Source organism: Tremella mesenterica (assembly GCF_000271645.1).
Source record: "Tremella mesenterica DSM 1558 unplaced genomic scaffold TREMEscaffold_2, whole genome shotgun sequence".
Classification (NCBI taxonomy): domain Eukaryota; kingdom Fungi; phylum Basidiomycota; class Tremellomycetes; order Tremellales; family Tremellaceae; genus Tremella; species Tremella mesenterica.
In genome coordinates this window covers 613,088-634,735 of record NW_006711226.1, presented here as the reverse complement: position 1 = coordinate 634,735, position 21,648 = coordinate 613,088, and the positions used below count along the sequence as shown (strand labels likewise).

Sequence of the window (21,648 nt, the reverse complement as noted above, 5' to 3'; positions counted from 1 at the left end):
TGCTGCATGCTGCAATTGGTGTACGGTGAACATCCATGCTTCCAGATTGCCATGCAGTCATTCAGCATGCAGCTCTACTGTGCGATGCCAAGCATGGTCAGCCGGCCAGCCTGGCTCTGGCCCTCTCAACTTCATCACTGGCCAGAGTTTGCTCCAATTTGTAGGTCGCACATCGGAGCAGTCAGCAGAGGGGAGAGGGTAAGCAGAGTCAAGCAGGGGTTAACAGCCTGGGAATGCAGCGAGCACTTCGCAAGGCGACACTGACTCGTGATTTGCGAGTTGGATGTCATAACCTAAAGCTCTACACTACATCTACTCAAGCCGCAGCCTTCTTCTCCTTGACGAAGGCCTTGCTGACCAGATCCCTACGAGCACGCTTGGCAAGCTGAATTTGGAATCGGTCAAAGTCGTTGGACGTCTGTCTAATCAGTACTCGATCGACTGAGATGCAAAATACGACAGTTCCTGGGCACGACTCTGGGAGTGCAACATTCGTGACGGTAGAGTCGCTGTGTGTTGTGTGATGAGTGACAGCAGAATAAAGATGTTAAAGATCAAACGCACAGTTCGCAACTGCCTCGCCGCCAGTTTCTTCGCCCATCCGCTGGCCTCCCACTTCTCCATGACGCCCGCCTTCTCGATAGCCTTCTTGACAGGGCCGGAACCAGCACCGCGGGGCAGACGGGCTAGGGTGTAGGGAGTGAGGATGAGGTTGCGATAGGAAAAAGGTTGTCTAGGGACGGATGTGGTGGGGCCATCAATGAGCGCCTGTGTATTAGCACGAGATCGTAGCGGTATCTTGGAATGCATGGAGTGCAATGCTGAGCACAATGATGGGTCGTGACCCATATGAAGGGTCATGAAGGGTGGTATGTATTTAAATCTGGTTGACATGTGCGAATGGGATATGCGCCAGCTCACCCGGTTGTGGTCAATGATCTCGACAATCACGGCAAGCTTGCCGGCTGATGGGCCTTCGTTGACGAGGACTACTCGACCGACCTCGACGAATCGTTTGAAATTGGAAGGCTGAGCCTGGAGGAATTAGCGTTGACTCTCTGATGGTCATGGTCCCAAGCCTCTCAGTCGCTTGATTGCTGGTCTGACAGTACGTCTTCGTAGACTTCCCAGCCTGCCTGAGTTGCGATGTCCGCATCAATCTGGGGGATAACAAAGACGAGGGCAGAGAACAGGCTTTGGGAAGGTTTGAATTCGTATGTTCAAACATAGAAGATCCTTCTCTCCACAGACTTGCTTCGAATGTTTTGAGGAGAATGACAAAGACGAGCAGATTATGAGACTCACCACCATGATGTCGAGAACCTAGCTATCTGTACGACTCGAAAGAGTTGAGGAAGTTGAAGTGATTTGACGGTTGAATGTTCACAGTAGACACTAGAATGGGTGACTCGTAACGGAGAGTGCGGCCCGATGGGATGTGAGAGAATGTGGCGGAAATATTGGACACCATCGGCGTTTGGAGAGTTGTCTGCAGCTTAAACCCGATCATAACGAGTGTTGGCACGGAAAGAACAAAACCCCGAAGCTTACCCTATCAGTGGCACTCGGGCTGGGACGGCTCGCTTGTACGCTTTGTCATCCATGTGGAGGCTGAACCCTTTTTCAGACCCAAAGAGGAAAGATTGAGCCGAGAACGTTTACAGGGCCGACTTTCTCTTCCTCTTTCCTTCCAGCCTCAAACTTCATCCCATCTCTCCATCGATCTTTCACTCCATCAGCACCATCAAACATATTCCTTTTGTTATCGATCAAAACCCACGTTTAAAGGTTCACAATCCCACGTCGCCACCTGTTCACTTTACGACGTCTTTCCCCGTGCTTCTCGGCTTTCACTCACTACTTTGTCCCACAACATCCTGTTTGACATTTGCTCCGCTTCAACATCGCACTTCATCCCTTCAAACACTTTTAACATCCATTGCCAAGTGGTGTCTGACATTCTCCTTCTCGTACGTGTCACACCCATCGCTCCTTTGAAGACTCAAAACACTCCGATAGAGCGCTTGTCTCTTCAAAACGACCGTTTACACCGCCCTCCGACCAGAAGCGAGAGGCCTTCGTCATCACAACTGAGCACCCAATCTTCTATCCTCAAACCTCACTCCACTTCATCCATTCTTACATATACACAACCTTCACTCCTTTGCGACTACTCCACATTCGTATTGCGTGATATACACATCATCGATATATATAGATAATCAAATCGTCATGTCGTTCGATCTCCCTGCCCATTTACAGGGTCTCAATACTCTTACCCCTTCTCCTCGTGACGACCAAGCTTTAGTACAGGATCAAGAACAAGAATTCTGGGCGTATCTTCACGCTGATGATCTGTTCAAGAACTTTGGAACAAACGAAGCATATCCCGGCAAACTCACACCGGCGGTCAACGATAAGAAGCCCGAAGCCACAACACAGCTACCTTCTCTTTCAGACTTTATTGCAAAGTTCGTATCGGACTCTACTCCCGCTGGGGACGACGAAGATATAGCTGCTCGACAGTTACCTTATCCATTCGCGGGTGGCTATTCTCCAGCCACGGGTGCCTCGACTCTACCAAACACCCCCAGGACGGGACTTCCCTTGGGTCTGGTAAACACGGCAGATGTCATGCCGAGACCACATGAGGAGGACGAGAGGATTTCAGGTGCAAAAAAGTTGAAGCAGATTGGAGCTGGTCCAGAAGTGATTCAAGAGGAGTAAGTTTATCACTTTATCGCATGAACCAGTAATGCTGATCGGTGGAAGCAAGCGAAGACGGAATACCGAGGCTAGTGCCAGGTTCAGAGCGAAGAAGAAGGAACGTGAACAGGCAGTTGAGCAACAGAACAGTGTGTATCATCTTCTATCTCTGCCTTTTCATTCCACGCCATTTCCCGCTCCAGTTTAGAGCCAAGCTGACCTATGACAGAAATACTTCAAGCTCAAGTGGCTGAACTCTCCGCTCAGAAACAACGACTCGAATCTGAGAACACGCTTCTTCGACAGATAGTCCTTCACGGTAAAGCCGGAGCTGTCGATGGCGGTGAACTCGCCGGTCTCTTTGCCGGTCTCAAGCGTCGACGAGAAGATTAGTCTCGTGTCATGTGTGGATAGGTCAGTGTATCTGTAGTGTGGTATAGAAGTTTCAAAGTTCAAAGTCAAGGGTTGTGGGAGGTTGTTAGCTATATCTAGCTTGCATCTTGATTTACTATTACATGCGTGACACTGACTACTAACTCTTGACTCAAACTGCGGATGGTATTGACACCGAGGGAAGGTTTTGACGCACTGACATGTTCACCAAACGCCGATGGAATGGGTCAGATCACTGGGATGACGCACAGACCTGTTTTCCCCAAGTTCCACAGATTCAGCACAAAGTCTGTGCGCTGCTACTTCGCTTCTCATCCTTTCCCCCCTGTAGCCTTGCCATCTCGCATTATCCACCCTTTACTATACAGATAACACTTCCAAGACATCCCAAAGAGTGTTCCAGACAATTGACATACACACAATGGTCAATAAACGTAAAAACTCTGCTTCTTCCTCTGACTCTTCTCCAGAGACAGTGTAAGTCTCTCTTCTCTTTCCCTCTCTTCGCCACCACCACCACCACTGGCACATAAGAATCAACATCTATCAACTCAATAGCCGATTCAGGGCCGACGCTGATATATAGGGATTGGTCTCAAATCATGCGTAAAGCAGAGCGTGAGTGATCACCTCATGTGAGATTCTTGACTGAAGGTTAGAACAAGTTTATGCGCAGAGAAAGACTCTAGCACAATCTTTGATCAAGTCGGCTCAGGAAGAGGTTGAATCGTTGGTAAGTTCATTGTAACCTTCTCTTCTTCTCCCAAACCTCATTTGTTGATATCGTACTCCTACACATTGAAAGCCACTCTATTTTCTCCTGTTCCGTTGCCAAGACTGGACATGGAATGTCTAAGATGTGTCACGTATATCACTACTTCCGAAAATTCCGTGGAATATTAAATGAGAACTGATAATAGACAAAACAACATTCCGAACTACTCCAAGCTCATTGCGCTGAACAGTAAGCTCTCATCCTCGTCTTATCTTCCCATCCTTCATCATTCTTCCAAACCTAAATGTCCATGTCAATCTCTGATTCCGATTATGTGGACCCATTCATCTCTTGCATTCAACATTGCGTGGGAATTTCAAGAGGTGAAATCAGACCCGTCACACGAAAGAAACCATCTGGTGAGAGTGGAGGATTTCCGATGAGGAACAAAAAGCGAGAAGGCGGAGAAAGAGAGAAGAATCAGACGAGAGCAAGAAGAGAAAAAGAGAATTAGGAAACCCGATCAAGCTGAGACGAATAGAAAATCCATATATACCTCATTCATCAATCCTGTTACTCTTCGTCGTGAACGTCAACAAGAATTATCTCTCAAAGCTTTAACTCAAGATCGGAATTCTCGTCGTATGATCATTGAATATATCGAATTGTTCAAACGTTGTGATATGTCCGGTGTAGGAAGTGATGCGCAGGGTATGATGGTAGAATTTGAGAAAGGTGAGTATTCAAGTCAATTCTGACTCTTCTTTTTCTCTATTACCTTTTTCCAGTCAAATATGATCTTTTTTCCAATCTGTATTGGACAAGTATGATTTTGGTTTTTCTCTTCACTCATCGTGATCTGCAACATGCAACATGTAACACGGAGCCGTCGTTTTTGTCTACCACAGATCGGTTTTTCTCTTTGAGATGGGAGGATTGAAGAAAAGGGAGAAGGGCGATGGGTGGTTGTACTGATCAAAAGGATTGAAAGAACAAGCCGGTATGATACAACTACAATCTAATGTCCAAACAAAACCCATTTCGTCCAGGAAGAAAAGCAATTCTTCCAGTATCTGAACGCCCATGATGATACCCAGAGCAGCTCGAAAATGTGGGAATGAGAAATCATGTATGAAGCAAAAGGGGGGAATAGGGATATGTATCAAAATGTACCGAACAACAATCATGGCATACAATGCATCGAGCATGTAATGTACAAATATCCAAACAATGAAATCGCACAATCAATCATCCGTACAACTTCACACTTACAATCCCACACGATAGAATCTACTCTCTCTCTCTCTATCAGTATCCCTTATCTCTGATCTAACATGTAGCACGTGGCATGTAGCACATAGTATGAAAATGACACATAGTTATTCACAGCGAGAACGAAAGAAGAAAAGATGGGAAATGAATGACGAGTAGATGACAAATGAAAAGATAGAAAATACAATCTATTCCTTCTTGCAAATTTTATGAGGAACCTTATGTCCATCTTGTCTAACACCACCACCCCAAGGAGTTTGACCAATGACAGAAGCATCTTGTCCCAAACCACGTTCAGCAAAAGCTTTCCAAATCAGACATCTATTCTGACCACCTGTCCTGATTTGATCAGCCTGAATGATGGCGTCTCTAGCGTGGAAGAACGAAGGACGACAAGGTTGGATTTTCATAGCGTCTATAATTAACTGAAGGGCTAATGTGTTGCCATGTTTGGGGATGAGAGGTAGAGGACGTCCTTGAATATCATACGTCTGAGGAGAGACGTAATAGTCGTTTGGGGTAGTTGGGTCGTTTGGCGGGAAAAGAGTCTTGGAGAAACCGTATTTCTCAACGAGATGTTGTGCCATGACAAAAAGGAATTCCGCCCATACTTCACCGATAGCGTGAACACCCCAATAACCAGGAGAATCGAGAGTTTTGTATGTCGAAGGGTTGGTAGTGGCGTTACTGGCGTACATATAGTTACGGATACCAGATTCGCGATTGGCAGCCCATGCACCCATGGCGAATGTGTCTGTGCCATTACTATAGAGTGAGCATGTGTCTTTCATTCGATTCCTTTGGTCCATATGTAAAGCCTGAAAATATGGATTAGAGCTGTTGGCATGAACAGAGAAGGGATGAGGATGGTTGTACGACTGAATGAAGGAGGAGAGAATGAAAGCTCACTCGAATTGATCATGTTCAATGACTTGACGAATCAAAGTCGCAATGGCATCACCCCATCCTTCACCCATTCCACCAGCTTCACCATAACCCAAACAACCAGAGTTGGCAGGACCTCCAGTTAGTCTAGTAGACAATCCGTGACTGTATGGTCAGAAAGTGATAAAAATCCATATTGAAGAACATGAGACTCACGAATATTCATGAATGACAATACCAGCCTCAAGATCTCCGTCACGGTAAGGCGATGCGGTATCCCAAACATACATCCTCATTCTGGGAGGAGTACCATCCGGAGGTGTCATAAAGTTGGCATTGTTGTATCCACTACCATCTTGAGCATTTGCGATGACGGGATCACCACCTCTTCCACCGAGACCAAAATTGTACGCCTGGAAATTACCGGAGATCTCGTCGAAGCCTAGTCGGTAGAGAAGATCATGGTACATGTTACTGGTGTAAAACAATTGAGTGACGACCATGTCAATGTACTCCTTGGGAGCAAGACCATCGGGTTCACCATAGTCATAGACGAATGAGAGAGATTCGTTGACGGGACGGTAATTGAGCAAGAAGTTGTTTTGACCTTCCCAGTCTTCATGAGCTATGACATTGTTACCGACGGTAGTGTAGAAGGTGGTCATATTGCCGGTTACGTTCTGTCCGCGAATGTGGGAGGACCAGGGGTTGGATGAAGTTGGGTATTGATGCCATCCGAGAGGAGAAGCCACCTTGTCCCATGGTTCAGATACAACGGTCAAGTTACCAGTCATGGGATCATTGATGCCTAAATGTCAGCTGTGCCACACATGCGATGATAGTGAGGCTCACCCCATGGAAAGACTGCATAAGTATAGGGCTCGGCCTTCTCCACGGGAGGAAGAGGCTTCTGTTTATCGCCTTTACCCTTGAGCTCGTCCCAATCCCAGGACAAGTCACTGGCCCAATCGACAATCCTCAACAGCTCGCCGGAAGCAACGTCGACGTAAGCCTCGTACCAATTGTCCCTCTTCTGAACTTCGAGCTTCCAAACAAGTCGTGGCTGTCCATCCGAGGTTTGAGTGTACATGAGACGGGCGGGCACATGGTCGACGATACCAGCAGCCGCCAGACCTTTGCCCGTGATGATTTCAGTGGGAGGTTCAGTCGGGGCGGGTTTGGGAGTGAGCGAGTGAATGGGATGAGACTCAAAATCTCCAGCTGAGAGATCGGCAAAGTTGTCTTCGTTTTTCTCTTTGTGAGTCGACAAACGAGGGATGAGAGTTACCAAGGCGTCGATAGGCGACATGAAGCCTTCCGATATGGTCTGAATGGCAATCTCCTCGTCGTCGTGACACAAGGCTCGAAGATGGTTCTTGATGTGACGCATGTTCTTCTTGATTTGCTTCCGAGCATGTTCATCGATGTGCTTGACTTCACTGGTTTGACCTCCAAGCATCACCTGGACGGCTGACTTGACAATACCCCAAGGACCCTTCTCTTCGCCCTTGAACTTGTGAAGTTCATCCTTCTGGGCTTCGAGGTTCTCTTTCAACATCGAGCAAGTTCGAGCAGTCTCGCCGGATACGCCACCAAAGGATACTTCGGCATTGTGAGCGGAAGGGAGAAAGCTGGAACCCCAAGAAAGCACTCGGCCATCCCGGTCCACGTTGACGTTGATGTCTCCATCAGAGACCTCAAGACCGTTGACGAGCTGTTTGGCATAGATGTGGGTGACTAGAGTGCGAGGGTCGGTGTAGCTCTGACAACGTCAGCCTCGTCTCACTCCTGTCTACGATACAAAGGAGGCCGCGTAACCCCCATACAGGAGTCAAATTGACTACAAAGGGATGAGTTCAGCGGCCACGATGGATGGATAAATCGATGAAAGGGATGGTCACTGGCTGCTGGCTTCACGGAAGAGCGAGAGGAAAGAGCGATACTCACGTCGGATCGAAGGTAGAACGAAACACCATCTTGTCCCCCGACCTTATCGGCTATCCAACGCTTGGCCACTTCTGTCGCATCGATTTCTCCCCCAAAGTCGGCAGACACGACAAATGGTTCAGGAGCTACCTCAAAAGTGGCGTGCTTGTGAGTGGGTCCGAATGAGAGCGTCTTGCGTTGCTTGCCAGACGAATGATGGTGATGTTTGTGATGGGGAGAAGCGGTAGATAAGGTGGCGAGAAGTGGCAAAAGTGCCACCAGAGCGGTAGAACGCATGATGATTCAGACCCGCTGTGAGATTCAGATACCCGGTGAGTGCGAGTACGAGATAGGATATGAGTTAGAAGAGAGTACAGAGAAGAGTTGATATAGAAGAGAAGAGAAGAGGTGGGGAGATAGAGAGACGACGCGAAGGTTTAGGGGGGCGAGTCGTCGTGTGATAGCGATAGGGTTAGGGTAAATAGGAGGATCACTTAAGCTCGAGGCTCCGGCTAACGGCCCGGCTAATCCCTTCTGCATTGCATGCAAGCTTTGTCGCATGCACTCTAAGCAGCACATGTTATCGCGTCATAGATTCGCTATCGTGTACATGAATCGCATCGATCGTCCTAGTCACGGCGGTACAACGTCACAGTAGTCTACTACACATTTCTACCATACAGCTAGCACGTACAGGCAGACGGGGTCTCCTCTTCCTTGCCCACCGCAACTCCCTGTTGCCCAGGCTTTCGTGGTGTCGGTGTGTGCAACGGTAGTTTTCGCGCTGCACGTCAGCTGAAAAGATCATGTGTGCTACAAATGTGAACCGAATGATCGCAATGTGCAGTTGGAAGATTTGGGGAGGCGTCTCGATACTTGGAATGCAGCGGGTAGACACATCACAAGCAGATTAGTGATTAGAAGCCACTCACCAATCTCCATGAACAGTGCCTCCACCCCTTCACCCGTCTTCGCACTGGCTTCTGCAAACAACAATCCCTCTTCTTGAGCATATTTCTCCCCCATTTCCCTTGGCGTTTTTCTTTGATTTTCCAAATCCGTCTTGTTACCCACTAGCATGATGACGATCGATGGATCCGCTTGACGTTGTAATTCTCTGACCCACATCTTTGCTTTCTCGAATGATGTCTTTGAAGTCAGCATGATCATACAGTACTTTCAACAACCCTTACTTCAGGAGGCTGTATGTCAGCTCTAGCCTCCGATCGGAATGGGAATCGCTCACCTGCGTAATGTCATAAGCGATCACGGCTGCGTTGGAGTTTCGGAAGTAGATTGGTGCGAGAGACTTGTAACGTTCTTGTCCGGCCTGCTCATCAGGTCATTCCGTCATGTTAAATCCATAGCGAGTGGGGCGAGCCACACGGATGTAAAGCTTCCAGTAGCAAGTAGAAGAGGTAGCCGATTGGGAATGAAGCGCATCCGTGGGAATGGAGGTAGACGAGACATACCGTATCCCATATCTCAAACTTGATGGAAGTGTTTTCGTCCAGTGAGACGGTTTGAGTGAGAAAAGCGGCTGGTTATTTGAGCGATGTGTGCCATCTAGGGAAGAAGTGCACGTACCACCTATGAAGACAAATAAAGACAGTATGAGCATTTTGTCTCAATCAGCGCTTTCATAGTACGTACCGATTGTGGACTCTCTGAGAAGCGTCAGCTTCATCAGACAAATGCTAAAGGGAAGACGATGATTCACCTGAAGTCTGAAAACTCGTTCCGCACCTGGAGACAGAATCAGCACTCATCAGTGATACTCCATGGTGTACCCACAAATCTCAGTACTAGACTGCTCTTTCCCACTGCTGACTCGCCTGCACATCAGCATACCGATACATGTCATGTGAGGGAGACAAAGGAAGACGTTGATAGCATATGCATGGGCGGTATGAGAGGCGAGACACTCACCTAAAAGGACGAGCTTGGACGAAGTCGTCCGTGACATGTTGAGTGTATATTGAAAGGAGGACTAGCGGTATTGTTATCTGCAGTCAGGTGATCGTGTCCTTGAGAGAAGGATGACAGAGAGGATGACAAGTCGAAGGATGATAGAGGGATCGTAGTTGGAGTAGAGGAGAACGGCGACGGTTCAAAGTTGCCACTTTGAGACAATTACCGAGCAATCGGACGACTCCGAGCTCACCTATAACCTACTGTACAACCATCCTGCACTCTACCCTTCTCCTCCTCCTGCATACTATACCAAACCTAGTACTGACATCCATCGTCAACATGCCGGAAAACATCTTCAGCAATACCTCACATGTCCTCACTACTCACCTTGCTTCTACTCACAATCATCCAAACACATCAGGTTTGATCGTCCGTCGGATCCCACAAGAACCTATCAAAGATCAAGGCCCTATCGTCGGTCATACCAACACTTCGAATCGTCTAGCCGCCGAGATGTTCAAACAGCTACTTCAAGATGATCCGCTTTCCCCAGCTATCAAGGATGACAGCCTCACTTCTGAACCCGGTATGCTGTCGACCTTCGGTTATGAGACATTAACCCTCGCCCTAACGTCCTGCGATTTTATGCTGACAATCTGATGACCTGACTGTGGCTGACGATATCCTCTATCATCAAGTCAATCCCGAGCCCGAATCTCTCTACGACTGGTACGACATCGTTCTTCGTCGCCCTGCAGACCCGAATGTCAAAGCAACTCTAGACATTTCCGTCGATCCTGATTTACATCCACTCGCCGTCGAACACCCGGCACGAGTATGGAACTTCCTCCTACATTCCACTCCGAGAAAGTACCAACCCACCATTCGATGGAAGTACGATATCTCCCATAGTCACGAGTTGGAAATCACAGGTGGACAAGGTGAGCTAGACCTTCACCCTCTTTCTTTCGGTCATTTTGACTGATAGAGAAGAAGATAGTTTCCTAGCTCATCTCACACTTACACTTCCGCCAGAACATCCCTTCTTTGACAGAAATCCTCATAAAAAGGCTTTGATGGAAACATTCGGTACTGAGGAATACGAGGTGGTGGCGGAACAGGCTAAGGGAGTGGTGAGATGTACGGGAGAGTGGAGATCTCTAAAAGTGGGTGTATGTCGATGCGTCAGAGTGAAAGCTGAGATCAAGGCCCTCGCTCAGAATGTGGCGATTACCAAACTCATCATTCATGGAGCTTTGGACTGGATCTTCGGAGAGATCTTGAATGTTCAAGTGAGAATAAAAGCAGAGGAGGATGAGGCCGATACTTCTGTGCACGAGTCTCACTCGGAGTTTGCGATCTTCTGATCCAATACTCTCCTCGGGCATGGAAGCGGGATGTAGGAGGACCCTAAATGAAGTGGGATTTGGATGAGAATGAGAACATTCATGACCGAGAAATTCGTGGTATCTCCCCGTCACTACGGATGTATCTGTGTACAAGTAGTCTGACAAGTCTGTATGTATTTAGTCTGTATTCAATCCCTCCGGCTCAACCTCGTAAGCTGTTCTGAGCGGGTCCGAGAAAGAAAGGATGCCACGTGGCAGCATGTGACAGATTTGACTCCGCTCTCCGAGTCTTCTCCATCCTGCCAATCAGTCACTTTCTTCTTCCCTTCCATACTCCGACTTATGACCTACCTCTCTCTCATGTCTCAATAACGTTCACCATATCAGCTGAGTGAAGAGCAAACATAAGATTACGACTTTCGTGAGAGATTCTTCCAATATCATAAGCAAATCTATCCCGACTTTGTTCAGCCACTTTGAGTGAGAAAAAACACAAAGTATGGGACGCGGACCTCGTCGAGGTAATCGACTCCGTGGTCCTCCTTACCCAAAACCCGACAATTCTTATCAGATTCAATCAGGTACAAGCTCCAATAATTCTATCAGAAACCCACAGAACACATATCCGCAATCTGATACCGGGTCATACGGAGTAGGTATACAGAGACACGACCCACCTGGTATTCAGACATCCGGTTCTGGAGCATATGGTCCACCAGGTTCTCAGAGAAACGACTTTGGGTCGCAAGTACTTGATCAAGGATATCCTGCTAGACCTCGTGAGAACTTTCAAATAGGTAGTGGAAGGGGTAGGAATAGGAGTGGTGGTGGTGGTGGAAGAGCTAGAAGTCCTGACGGTGAGCTTCAATTTTTTCGATTGGTTTCTTTCAGATTCTCTCTTTGTTTCTTCTAAACCTCGACATCTCTAACTTTTCTTTCACCATCAGTCGAGTAAGTAGTGATGGCCTTACTTCTATTGGATCATTGAATGATGAGACTTCTCACAACGTTGTCTCGCCTACGGGTCCGAGCGCGACGCTCGTGATGACATGTTTCCTCCAGTGGTTGTTTACTATCGGACGCTGAGAATGGTTTTGAGATCCAAGGTGTGAGATGTGAAATGAGATTTCTTCAGCTCTGAGAGCTAGCTGGACGTCAGATTTTCATGAGGTTCTCGGTGTCTTTGCTCCATATTCGTCAGGGCGCTGTTCAGTGAGATCATCTGACTGGGCGCTGCGGTCGTGTAAGAGAGTATACATTGGAAAATCAGATTTACATCGGTCAACTATCGTGGCTTGGCGGACCATCAAACAGCTGTAACGGGGAAGAATTCAAAACGAAATTCGCTAAATGTATAAACCTCATAGACGAAACTCACTTGTCAGGTAGAAGAAGTCGTCCACTCGGTAGTCGAGATCATGATCGTCCTATCCCCCATATCCCAGATCGAGGAACAATCAAAATGGATAAAGTGACAATGGAAAGAGTAGCACAAGAAAGGCCTTGTAGAATACTTTTCGTACGCAATATCACTGTAAGACCTTCAATATTTGTTCGAAAAAGGCTAAGATTGAACAGTACGAAACTTCCTTGGGGGAGATTATGAAATCTTTCGAAACTTTCGGAGCTGTCAAGAAAGTCTTTGATATGATACCGAGGAGAGGGATGATGTTTGTGACTTATGTCAGTTGAATTTGTCTTCTTACTTATTCCGTATCCCTCGCCTCCCTAGACGGTAATCTCAGTGATCTCACTTTGTAGTTTTGAGCCCGTCTTTCTTCACTCTGGTGGTTCAAGCTCATCTCTTAACCTTCTAATCCTTGTCCCTACCTACTTCTGTATTGAGAAAAAATGGATCCGAATGGTGGTCTTGCAACCGAGGTGAACTTAAGAAATGCATGTATCGAAGACTTACTCGACAGTATGACCTCCGAGCGGCGGAACGAGCCAGAGATGCTATGCACGGGACCATACTTGGTCCTCGAGCGGTACGTGAAATACACATTGCCCAGATGTGGTCATTGACGAAAAGATCGACGTGCATTACAGTCTTCCGAAGCCTGAAGATTTACAAGGACAATGTGAGAGGGATAGTAATCAGGTATGTTTATCGGTCCTATTCCTCGTGTTCCAGTGGGAGCGATTAATCTGCCGCCTCCCCTCCCCCCCTTCTGTCGGAGAGTACACATCTATCATCGTCTTCACTTATCGAGATTGAAAAAGACTCCACTCCGGTTAGAAAGGACAATCTCCAGTTGGAGAGGCAAGGGGAAGCTGAACATCAGGGTTCCGTCATGTGTATATTACACCAACAGAGAATACTCGGCGAAAGTGATATAGGACGTTGTGCCGCTAATTTCGGAGCAGTCAAGCTGGTACTTTCCACAAGGAGTCCCAAGTGAGTTGTCTGTGTCCGTTCAACCTCCACGGTCCCGTTCTTTCTGATCCACCCTGTGTTTGCGTGTCCAACGGTGACCATTCCTTATCAATCGCAAGTTCAGAACTGACGATCAGCGAAAAAGTAGTCGAGTTCTTCGACTCCCGTGAAGCTGTCAGATTTCACGATGAGATGGACGGTAAACCTCTCGCTGGCGGTACGTTGGAGGTCAAATTTGTATGGGACGATATGGGCAGTCCTGTTGCACCCCTTTCGTCAGTACCCTGATCTCTCTCACAAAATCTACCTTTCCTCGCCATCATACCTTTCCAACTGACATAACTCTCATAACGTATTTGTCACTGGATGGTGGACATATGTCTGATACCTTAGTGGTGATAATCAGCTACCTATGGCCCCACCTCCACCCATTCGACCGTATCCCGAATCACATCCTCCAGCTATACCTAATGGTCAATATGAGATTCGACGAGAAGATCAAGCTGGGTTGAGGATGGGGGATAATCGTTATGTCCCTCCTCCACCTGCAGTTCCAGCTGCGGGACATTATCCGCCGCCTGTCCCGCCTGTCGAACGGAGGGGAGATCCTAGATTTGAAGATCCTCGTGGTGAGTCAGACACTTTTGTCGCACCCTATTTCAATCATCACCTGTCATGGAAGGGCACCATCATCGACTTGCACTTAGCACAGCGTCACACGCGCTATTTGTTTGCTCTTTGGCATGTGACATTTTGGGAAGTCTTCTGACTCCCAACAAAGCGATCCGGTCGGGCAGATTGTATCGCACACCTCGTTTGGGCTGATGAACTGACTTTCAGCTCCCGGCGGTGCATCTCGATACGATCGCGCGCCTCCTGGTCCATCTCCAGGAAGATATGATGGTAATGCTGGACGATACGAAGCTCCTGTAACGTCTCAAGGTCCATACAACCCCCCAGGTGGACGATACGATGCTGTTCCACCTGCTCCACCGGTACGTCTTTCCCATTGTGACCTCGCTTCTCGTTCCTCTATTCACAATGCTGTTCCCCCCTTCACTCATCGCCCAGAGGTCATACAACTGATTCATAGGCTCCCGATGAGCGTTTAGAGCAAGCTCGAAAAGTACAACAACTACTTGCCAACCTAAGTGGAGCTCCTGCGCCCCCGTACAACCCTCCGCAGTCTTACCCACCCGTAAACACTTATCCTCAGGAGAACAAATATCAACCTCCTCAACCCACTTATCCTCCGGCTCCCCCAGTATCTTCTGGGCAAAACTACCAACAACCTGCCTCTGAACCTCCTCGAACTAACTATCCCCCACCTCAATCATCTTATCCGCCTCCACCTTCAGGGTATCCTCCCAGTTCTTATCCACCACCCCCAACGGGATACAATAACCCACCTGGGCAGACACAACAAGCTTCGTCATATGCCACCCCTTCAACACCAGGACAACCACCAAGACCTTACCCACCTAATCCTTCCGCTCAACCTGGATACCCGGCTAATCCACCTGCACCTGCACCCGCACCAGCACATCCGCAGTATCCTGCGCACACACAGCAATCACAGTCGCAGCAATATCCATCTTACCCGCCTGCATCTAACCAAAGTCAAATTCCTCCGAATGTGTTAGCTATGATGAACAATCCGGGAGGTCAATACCAACCTTCTGCTCCTGCGCAGAATCCTACGTATCCTCCCTCAACGGGATATGGTCAAGGAGGACAAGTCAATAATTTGTTACAACAATTGGTATGTCCCATCAGTATTGGTGGAACTTTTTGCTAATGTCAGGGTGGTCAGAGATGATAATTTGACGTATGGATGAGAGAAGTTTCATATCCATGTGTATATCCCCATGTTACAGAAAAACACGTATGAAAGTAGTAGTATTGCAATGAAGTAGAGAAATCCATATTAGATCTTGGAAGCTTTGGGGGATGAAACCACGCCACGCGAGTGCCACGCGTGAAAAGCACAGCCCCTGACTAACTGCGTCTACGCGACCCGTCATGACATGTAACATGTTGCTTGAATGCATTTCGTTCATATCATCTACACCACCACCACTCTCATATTGATCACAGCTCAAAAGGTTACCTTGCCTAGAACCTCATCGTACTTCCTATCAGAAGCGGTGGAGACTGGAAGATTCTCTCTGTCCTACTGGCGAGGCTGAAACATCTCTTGAGGCCGCCTCAACTTCACCGGTTCAATATCTTTCGCCCGGTGTCTTTCTTTCCCTTCTTCCTCCTTTCTTCCTACAACATTCACAAGAAGTCACTCATTCAAGTGACAAGCGACAAGATAATCAAAGGACAACATGACTTCTGCTTTCGCCCGTATGCCTGGGTTTGGGGCGCAATTGATCGACCCCAAGTTTTGTTGTTGTGGTGAGTTCTCAGTTTCCATAGGCCATAGGCCTACTAAATCAAGTACTCGACCACTTCCCTCTTTATGGATAAACACTCTTCATTCATCCATGAGTTATCCGAACTTCATATCCAAAGTTGTACGACCGTCTTTCATAAAGATTATCAATCATGATAGTTGGAATGTGCCAAAGTGACTTTACGGATGATTGATCCGATTATTTGATATTTTGTTCAGCGGTGAGACTGATCTTCAGCTGTCCCACTGGTCAACGCTGGAATATATACGATCTTAACTGAACAAATGGTGAGTATTCTTCTTACTATGACCAAATGAGGATACGGCTTATGGATAGGCTTTAGGGTTCGGAGTGGGTGTTATGGCTTTGACTACGCCGGACGGTGAGTCGTTTTCTCTAGATTAGGGTGATGTCCTTGAACACATTACCCAGTATATATCTAACAAGATTGGTTTCCAAGTGTCTTCCCCACGAGTTTAGAGCGTGACTACTATTGATTTGAGTGTGAAAGGCGAGGGTCAATTCCGATAGGAATGTCATGATGTCATGTCGAACGGGGAGCGGTGGTAAGGACGCCACAGGCCACATGGGAAAGAAGGGAGGAGTGACTGTGAATGGGGTAGTAGCGGATGAAATCAGATGGTAGTCGTGTGATCTGACAAAACAGTGGTCGGTGCGACATTTCCAAATTTCGCTAAAGTCATTTTTGCCATAACTTGTTTCGTGGTGGCTTTATGTCAACCTATTGGGTTTGTCGGTATTTATCGAGTGAGCGGACTTTCTCTTCCTATCCTCATTTCGATAAAACCCTACGTAATTCCACTCTTTCGCTCTTTCCCCTTTGTAATGTGACTGACATGGTTCACTATTGGATTTGCTTTTTGCCTTTTGCCAGTTCTACCAATTGCCTTGCAAGTAGATTTTAGCAAGGAGGGAAGGCGAGAAAGGGTCGAGACAATTGCGGACAGCTTGTCACCAAAACCGTGGTAGCTGACCGTGATAGGAAAAAACGAAAACGTTCAAATGGTACACTCTTATCAACTTCCTCTCCCAAACAGCGGCATTCTCAGTTGCCGCTGCTCTTATCGTAGTCTCTGCAACGTCGCACAACAAGGCGGTAACAGCTTGTGAAGTGAGTACTTCCGAAATGATCTCACGTCGAGGCAGATGGTAGAAAAAGGAGGATGGGAATTGATTGATAGAAACAATACTTCGAAACGAACAATTCTACTTCCTCTACTGCAATTGCGAATTCTACACTTTCATCAGAGAGTTCAGCGTTATGTGATGCGTTCACTTGGGCAGATGTGGGTATTATGGGTGGATTATGGTTATTGTTGTTACTCGTTCAAGCGTATTTTCTATAGTGAGTAGAATTTATAAACCCACATCGCCACTTTTTCTACTTACTCAGTCAAAAAACTTATCACTCCTGTCTTCCCTCCTCCATTGTTGGCTTTCTTTCCCATAACACTTTCTCAAATTTTCATTTCGGATAAAACATCAACCGGAACGTGCTCCATATACACAGCAATTTTTCTGTGGATATCAGTGTAGTCGAGTCTATAAGAAACTATCATGACGGTCAAATTAACCTTCAGCGAAACCCGTTCATATTCCACTTCTCAAGTATCAGATCATAAACTCTATCACTCTGTCTATTCCGAAAACCCAGAAGCGTTCACAATGTCTATCTTACGTTCATCCCGATACAACCCCGGATCAGTATACAACAATATGCCTTTACCTAACGAACGTAATTCTCAAGATGCTTGGGATCCACGTGCAAGTGTGGAAAGTCTTAATGATCCTTCAACACAAATGGGAGGAGGATATCATGATGATCAAAATGCTTATGGTCATAGAAGAATGTATAGTGATAGTCCTTTGAAACAAAGTGAAAGTAGGTATGATGACGCTTTTGAACAAGCTAGAGGTTATGGTGCTGGTCCTTCGAATGCAGGAGAATATCGAATGGGAATGGGTCAAAGTGGGAATTATGAAGGATATCAATCAAGAGATTATTCAAATGAACATGGTTATAATTATGGTCATGTTGAACAACCTCCGATAGCTACTTCAAGAGATCCAGGTCCGACACCTACTGTGAATCAATATTATGATGGACAAGGTGTTGGTTTTGCTTCGAATGGTGGATTAAGGAGACCTGATGATGTTCAAGGTCATCCTGGTGAGTTGGTTGTTTTTTTCCTTGCTACATTTTTAATATCATTCTTCCTTTCCACGGAATTGTCCTTTTACATTAGAGACGAGTGTCTATCTACAAACAGAAAAATCGTCCATCTACCAACAGAAACAATCGTCCATCGGAAAATCGAGATAACATGTGATATTGTGATTCTTGTCGTGTTCAGGACTTGCTTGGACATATGTCTAGTTGTTTTGTTTAGTGGATGAAAGTGAAAGGATTGGAAGTCAGGAAAGTAATCCAAAACTGACGAGTAGCCGAGGGAATGATGGGTCGTAAAAGTCCCAGACGGTGATCAATTTACATTTCATGATATGACCGAACAAATGCATGTTGTCTATCTACAGTAATGATCTCGCTCGACTCTCTGCTACTGTATTCTGATTTTCTCAAATGTACATAATTGTGCAAGATGTGATTTTACATTTCTCAACCATGAGCAACAATGCCGAATGCTAAATGTGTTATATGTGAAACGAATACTCGTACTCGATATTGGATCAGAACGAAGAGGTCTCCCCCATCCCCATAGTAGATAAAATATCAAACCTTCCCTTCATCCCATTCTCACCCACTTGATTCTTCCCCAAATCAACTTTTTGCTCTCCACCTTTCTTCTTCTTCCGGTTATTCTTTCGACTCATATCCGCTTCATGCTCTTTCGAGTGATCTGGAAAAGTATCCGAGAGGGGAGTTTCAGAAGATAAACCAACGATATAATCTTCCATTCCATCTATTATAGCTTCCCAACATTTCTTCTCCCATTCTTTCTCCTTCTCACCCCATTTCCATACCCCTGACTCGAGTTCCTTCATCTTCCCCACCCCTCTCCCTTTTTTCTTCCCTCCTAACCCATTGTTCCCGTTTTTACCATCGACCATTTCGTATTCTTTCTCTCCCTGTCTATTATCCATTGAACCATTCTCATATTTCGACGCCTTGGTCCCACTTTTCTTCCCATCTTGGATAGACATTCCTATTTTTGTGAAGGTCGAATCCTCTTGTCCGGAAAGAAAACAATGTAACACCTCTCCATTGATGAAAACAAAAGGTATCAAATGTGTAGGTTGTCTCTCCATCTCATCCATCAATTCCGACCGATCACCCAAATCACCAAGAGAGGAAGGAGAAGGAGGAAGTATCAATAAAGATTGTGCTAAGAGATACATCTCCAACATTGTAGTTTGATACTGAGCGATAAGTTGACAATTTCTATTACTCAATAAAGGTCCTATTGGAGTATACGACATATATTCCAATTGAGAAGATGAACTGCTTAAAGGTAATGCACCTGGCATATGTCGTTCTTCTTCTTCTCTTCGTGTTATAGATTCTTGAACATGGATATCGAGCCAGATAGACCATGTTCCTAGTGATGCACGAAGGACGGAACGGAGTTCATGAGCACGCCATTTCGTTTCTGGTCTTCCTCTTTCGGCTGCTAGACGGAGCACAATTCGGAGTCCAGCCACGAGAGGATGAAGGGAGACAGGGAGGGAGAGGATAAGGGGTGTGTAGGATTGAAGGATGGTCAGGTAAGTTTGCAGTCGATGAGAAAGGGGTTGTAGACATTGTAGAGGGGAGGTAGGGAGAGAGGAGAGAGAGAAAGAATAGGTGACAATTCGATTGGAAGAACGTAGATATTCAACAATGGTATTTGTGCTTTCTTGCAATTGGTCTTTTGGTTGAGTGTCGGTGTGAAAAGTGATGACAGAGGAAGATGATGGTGTAAAAGTGGAGCTCGAAGATGTCGAAGGAGTCTCTGGGTTGAGAGAAGTGTCGATAGAGACAGAGTCAGGTTGAAGAAGTCGAATCAAAGCTTGATCTTCCTTTTCAAGATCCTGTGTCGGAGTTTCAATCTGGGAAGAAGGAGCCGACGGGAAACGGAATCCTCCCAGACCTTGAGAGGCGATCTCGTATGACTTTATTCGGATGTCTAATAGTGTATTGGACCCCCTCAGACTTACCAAAGTAGGATCTTCAAGTATAGGTTGTAGGTATATTCTATCTGGCTGAAGAAAAGCATGTGACACACCGGCCAACAGACCCTTCCTCCTAGCTTCCGCATATGCCTCTTTGGCCCTCTGCATCGATATTTCGTGAGACTGAGCGGCCCCTGACGCCGCCCTACCTCGACATTTCGTCCCGTCACAAAGAGGATAAGCTAAGCAACATTGGTCTTCAGTCGGAAGTATATAATGTACCGTAGCATCCAAAACCGAGTCCACCACTACTTCTTGTTGTCCTGGACAATCAAAAGGTCGTATTGTCATCTTTTTCACTGTCCGATTGACAAATTCCACCATCCTATCTCCCCTATCTGCCGCATTGCCAGCTTGACGTGATTCAAGCAAATCTTTGGAGAAGTATGTCTCTCTGATTATGCGCGCCACTCGTTCGATTCGTTTTGTGTGATGAAGAGTATAGTCATCAAGATGCTTCAAGACGAGTGGAGAGGTGTAATCATTTCCGCATAACGAGGCAAAGAGGGGTAAGAGAGAAGCGGGTAATCGAAGTCGTTGACATAGCATCTGAGGTGGGATGACAGTGAGGACTAAAGATGGTTGATGAAAACCGATAGGGATGAGTGAATTGATATGTGATGATGTTTTGCCCCGGGTTACGCTCTTGAATCCATCCTCGTTTTTGGTAGAGTGGTAAAGAGGTGAGTTGTCGATCCATTGTAAGAAATCTAGAGGGACATAACCTTTCAGGTTCTCACTTCCTCTGGCCAAAATCAGAAAGTCAGAATCTCTCCCGATGACATATCCTCCCATTCTGTCCGCAAGAACGACACACATAGCGTCAGCCTCTCCTTCGGGTACGAAATGTCTTGCCACATTGAGACTCTCTAGAGCGTGGTTGAAAGCGTGAAACGCAAATGGTGGTAAGATGAATTCGGTGTCGTTATTGTTGACTTTAGACCGTGTCGAAGGTGACAAGGAGTAAAAGAGTCTAGCCGAAGAAAGACGAGCTTCCATTCTATTTATCATGGTATCGTGTTTCCCCATCGGGGCGACACCTATTCGCCCCTGTCAGTTCAGCTGTGAGATATGGAGGAAGCTTACCATCGAAAACGAACAAAGGCTCGAGACCTACTCGACGCCATGATTGTATCAGGTATTTTGTTAGACGGTAAACACCTAGGTATTCTCCACCTGCAGCCCATGGCAGATTATTGAGATAGAGATGGAAGATGAGTCTAAACGTCAGCCAAGAGGTAAAGATGTCAATAGGACGACTGACCCCCAAGCGTCCACCACGGCCGACGAGGAAGGTCTAGAGGAGGTATTGTCAAGATTGAGAGTGACTGTCTGACAGAGAGAGTATCTATTATCATTGAGGAATGTCGTTAGACCCCTCACGCCCATGGTTGAAAGTGAGTGTTCATTGTTCACTTGAGAGTCATGGTTGAAGATTGAAATATTCACGGCGCTCGCCGCAACGCGCATCGTCCCCCTCTGCCGTTCCTGACTGAAGTCTCGGAATCAAATCCAAGC

At 46.6% G+C, this 21,648-nt stretch overlaps 9 protein-coding genes across 9 annotated transcripts; 5 read left to right on the top strand and 4 right to left on the bottom strand.

The window, feature by feature from the left end:
* Positions 1 to 245: 245 nt before the first annotated feature.
* TREMEDRAFT_42602 (uncharacterized protein) lies at positions 246 to 1,369 on the bottom strand. The gene is made up of 4 exons (XM_007002469.1): positions 1,306 to 1,369; positions 922 to 1,035; positions 565 to 768; positions 246 to 418 (listed from the first exon to the last, which is right to left on the bottom strand). The coding sequence occupies exons 1-4, from the start codon at positions 1,309 to 1,311 to the stop codon at positions 317 to 319; spliced, it is 426 nt and encodes a 141-aa protein (XP_007002531.1). The 5' UTR covers positions 1,312 to 1,369; the 3' UTR covers positions 246 to 316.
* A 340-nt stretch (positions 1,370 to 1,709) lies between these two features.
* TREMEDRAFT_71070 (uncharacterized protein) lies at positions 1,710 to 3,219 on the top strand. The gene is made up of 3 exons (XM_007002997.1): positions 1,710 to 2,723; positions 2,773 to 2,855; positions 2,936 to 3,219. Exons 1-3 carry the CDS (start codon positions 2,233 to 2,235, stop codon positions 3,097 to 3,099), a joined length of 738 nt encoding a protein of 245 aa, XP_007003059.1. The 5' UTR covers positions 1,710 to 2,232; the 3' UTR covers positions 3,100 to 3,219.
* A 301-nt stretch (positions 3,220 to 3,520) lies between these two features.
* TREMEDRAFT_60068 (uncharacterized protein) lies at positions 3,521 to 4,891 on the top strand (the record flags this gene model as incomplete). Its single annotated transcript, XM_007002638.1, has 6 exons — positions 3,521 to 3,576; positions 3,686 to 3,717; positions 3,759 to 3,832; positions 4,020 to 4,063; positions 4,356 to 4,549; positions 4,797 to 4,891. The coding sequence occupies 6 exons, from the start codon at positions 3,521 to 3,523 to the stop codon at positions 4,889 to 4,891; spliced, it is 495 nt and encodes a 164-aa protein (XP_007002700.1).
* A 100-nt stretch (positions 4,892 to 4,991) lies between these two features.
* On the bottom strand, positions 4,992 to 8,314 carry TREMEDRAFT_71069 (uncharacterized protein). Its single transcript, XM_007002996.1, has 5 exons — positions 7,919 to 8,314; positions 6,824 to 7,733; positions 6,188 to 6,779; positions 5,996 to 6,136; positions 4,992 to 5,851 (listed from the first exon to the last, which is right to left on the bottom strand). The coding sequence occupies exons 1-5, from the start codon at positions 8,192 to 8,194 to the stop codon at positions 5,275 to 5,277; spliced, it is 2,496 nt and encodes an 831-aa protein (XP_007003058.1). The 5' UTR covers positions 8,195 to 8,314; the 3' UTR covers positions 4,992 to 5,274.
* A 266-nt stretch (positions 8,315 to 8,580) lies between these two features.
* Positions 8,581 to 9,863, bottom strand: TREMEDRAFT_27089 (uncharacterized protein; the record flags this gene model as incomplete). The annotated part of the gene is made up of 9 exons (XM_007002236.1): positions 8,581 to 8,681; positions 8,830 to 9,046; positions 9,091 to 9,099; positions 9,144 to 9,227; positions 9,370 to 9,437; positions 9,551 to 9,564; positions 9,618 to 9,643; positions 9,692 to 9,732; positions 9,827 to 9,863. The coding sequence occupies 9 exons, from the start codon at positions 9,861 to 9,863 to the stop codon at positions 8,581 to 8,583; spliced, it is 597 nt and encodes a 198-aa protein (XP_007002298.1).
* Positions 9,864 to 10,150: 287 nt separating this feature from the next.
* On the top strand, positions 10,151 to 11,178 carry TREMEDRAFT_60066 (uncharacterized protein; the record flags this gene model as incomplete). Its single annotated transcript, XM_007002637.1, has 4 exons — positions 10,151 to 10,397; positions 10,510 to 10,752; positions 10,805 to 10,977; positions 11,020 to 11,178. The coding sequence occupies 4 exons, from the start codon at positions 10,151 to 10,153 to the stop codon at positions 11,176 to 11,178; spliced, it is 822 nt and encodes a 273-aa protein (XP_007002699.1).
* A 481-nt stretch (positions 11,179 to 11,659) lies between these two features.
* On the top strand, positions 11,660 to 15,335 carry TREMEDRAFT_60065 (uncharacterized protein; the record flags this gene model as incomplete). The annotated part of the gene is made up of 11 exons (XM_007002636.1): positions 11,660 to 12,017; positions 12,320 to 12,372; positions 12,431 to 12,679; positions 12,700 to 12,843; positions 13,083 to 13,148; positions 13,193 to 13,261; positions 13,446 to 13,558; positions 13,675 to 13,812; positions 13,931 to 14,166; positions 14,378 to 14,532; positions 14,631 to 15,335. The coding sequence occupies 11 exons, from the start codon at positions 11,660 to 11,662 to the stop codon at positions 15,333 to 15,335; spliced, it is 2,286 nt and encodes a 761-aa protein (XP_007002698.1).
* A 270-nt stretch (positions 15,336 to 15,605) lies between these two features.
* On the top strand, positions 15,606 to 18,489 carry TREMEDRAFT_73195 (uncharacterized protein). The gene is made up of 8 exons (XM_007003013.1): positions 15,606 to 15,940; positions 16,177 to 16,226; positions 16,276 to 16,321; positions 16,607 to 16,707; positions 16,943 to 17,071; positions 17,142 to 17,305; positions 17,541 to 18,130; positions 18,406 to 18,489. The coding sequence occupies exons 1-8, from the start codon at positions 15,871 to 15,873 to the stop codon at positions 18,441 to 18,443; spliced, it is 1,188 nt and encodes a 395-aa protein (XP_007003075.1). The 5' UTR covers positions 15,606 to 15,870; the 3' UTR covers positions 18,444 to 18,489.
* Positions 18,490 to 18,648: 159 nt separating this feature from the next.
* TREMEDRAFT_27432 (uncharacterized protein) lies at positions 18,649 to 21,519 on the bottom strand (the record flags this gene model as incomplete). The annotated part of the gene is made up of 5 exons (XM_007002290.1): positions 18,649 to 18,974; positions 19,167 to 20,230; positions 20,270 to 21,170; positions 21,217 to 21,350; positions 21,395 to 21,519. 5 exons carry the CDS (start codon positions 21,517 to 21,519, stop codon positions 18,649 to 18,651), a joined length of 2,550 nt encoding a protein of 849 aa, XP_007002352.1.
* Positions 21,520 to 21,648: the final 129 nt, after the last annotated feature.

Excerpts from the sequence above, each read along its gene's own strand:
- TREMEDRAFT_71070 (XM_007002997.1), top strand. The coding sequence starts at position 2,233 with ATGTCGTTCGATCTCCCTGCCCATTTACAGGGTCTCAATACTCTTACC. Across the intron at positions 2,724-2,772 it reads CCAGAAGTGATTCAAGAGGA|CAAGCGAAGACGGAATACCG; the intron begins GTAAGTTTATCA and ends GATCGGTGGAAG. Across the intron at positions 2,856-2,935 it reads GGCAGTTGAGCAACAGAACA|AAATACTTCAAGCTCAAGTG; the intron begins GTGTGTATCATC and ends GACCTATGACAG.
- TREMEDRAFT_73195 (XM_007003013.1), top strand. The coding sequence starts at position 15,871 with ATGACTTCTGCTTTCGCCCGTATGCCTGGGTTTGGGGCGCAATTGATC. Across the intron at positions 16,322-16,606 it reads GGCTTTGACTACGCCGGACG|TGGTCGGTGCGACATTTCCA; the intron begins GTGAGTCGTTTT and ends CTGACAAAACAG. Across the intron at positions 17,306-17,540 it reads GTTCAAGCGTATTTTCTATA|CGAAACCCGTTCATATTCCA; the intron begins GTGAGTAGAATT and ends ATTAACCTTCAG.
- TREMEDRAFT_42602 (XM_007002469.1), bottom strand. Across the intron at positions 769-921 it reads AGATCATTGACCACAACCGG|GCGCTCATTGATGGCCCCAC; the intron begins GTGAGCTGGCGC and ends GCTAATACACAG. Across the intron at positions 419-564 it reads CGGCGAGGCAGTTGCGAACT|ACGTCCAACGACTTTGACCG; the intron begins GTGCGTTTGATC and ends CTGATTAGACAG.
- TREMEDRAFT_71069 (XM_007002996.1), bottom strand. The coding sequence starts at position 8,194 with ATGCGTTCTACCGCTCTGGTGGCACTTTTGCCACTTCTCGCCACCTTA. Across the intron at positions 6,780-6,823 it reads TTATGCAGTCTTTCCATGGG|GCATCAATGATCCCATGACT; the intron begins GTGAGCCTCACT and ends GCTGACATTTAG. Across the intron at positions 5,852-5,995 it reads ATTGAACATGATCAATTCGA|TAATGGCACAGACACATTCG; the intron begins GTGAGCTTTCAT and ends CTCACTCTATAG.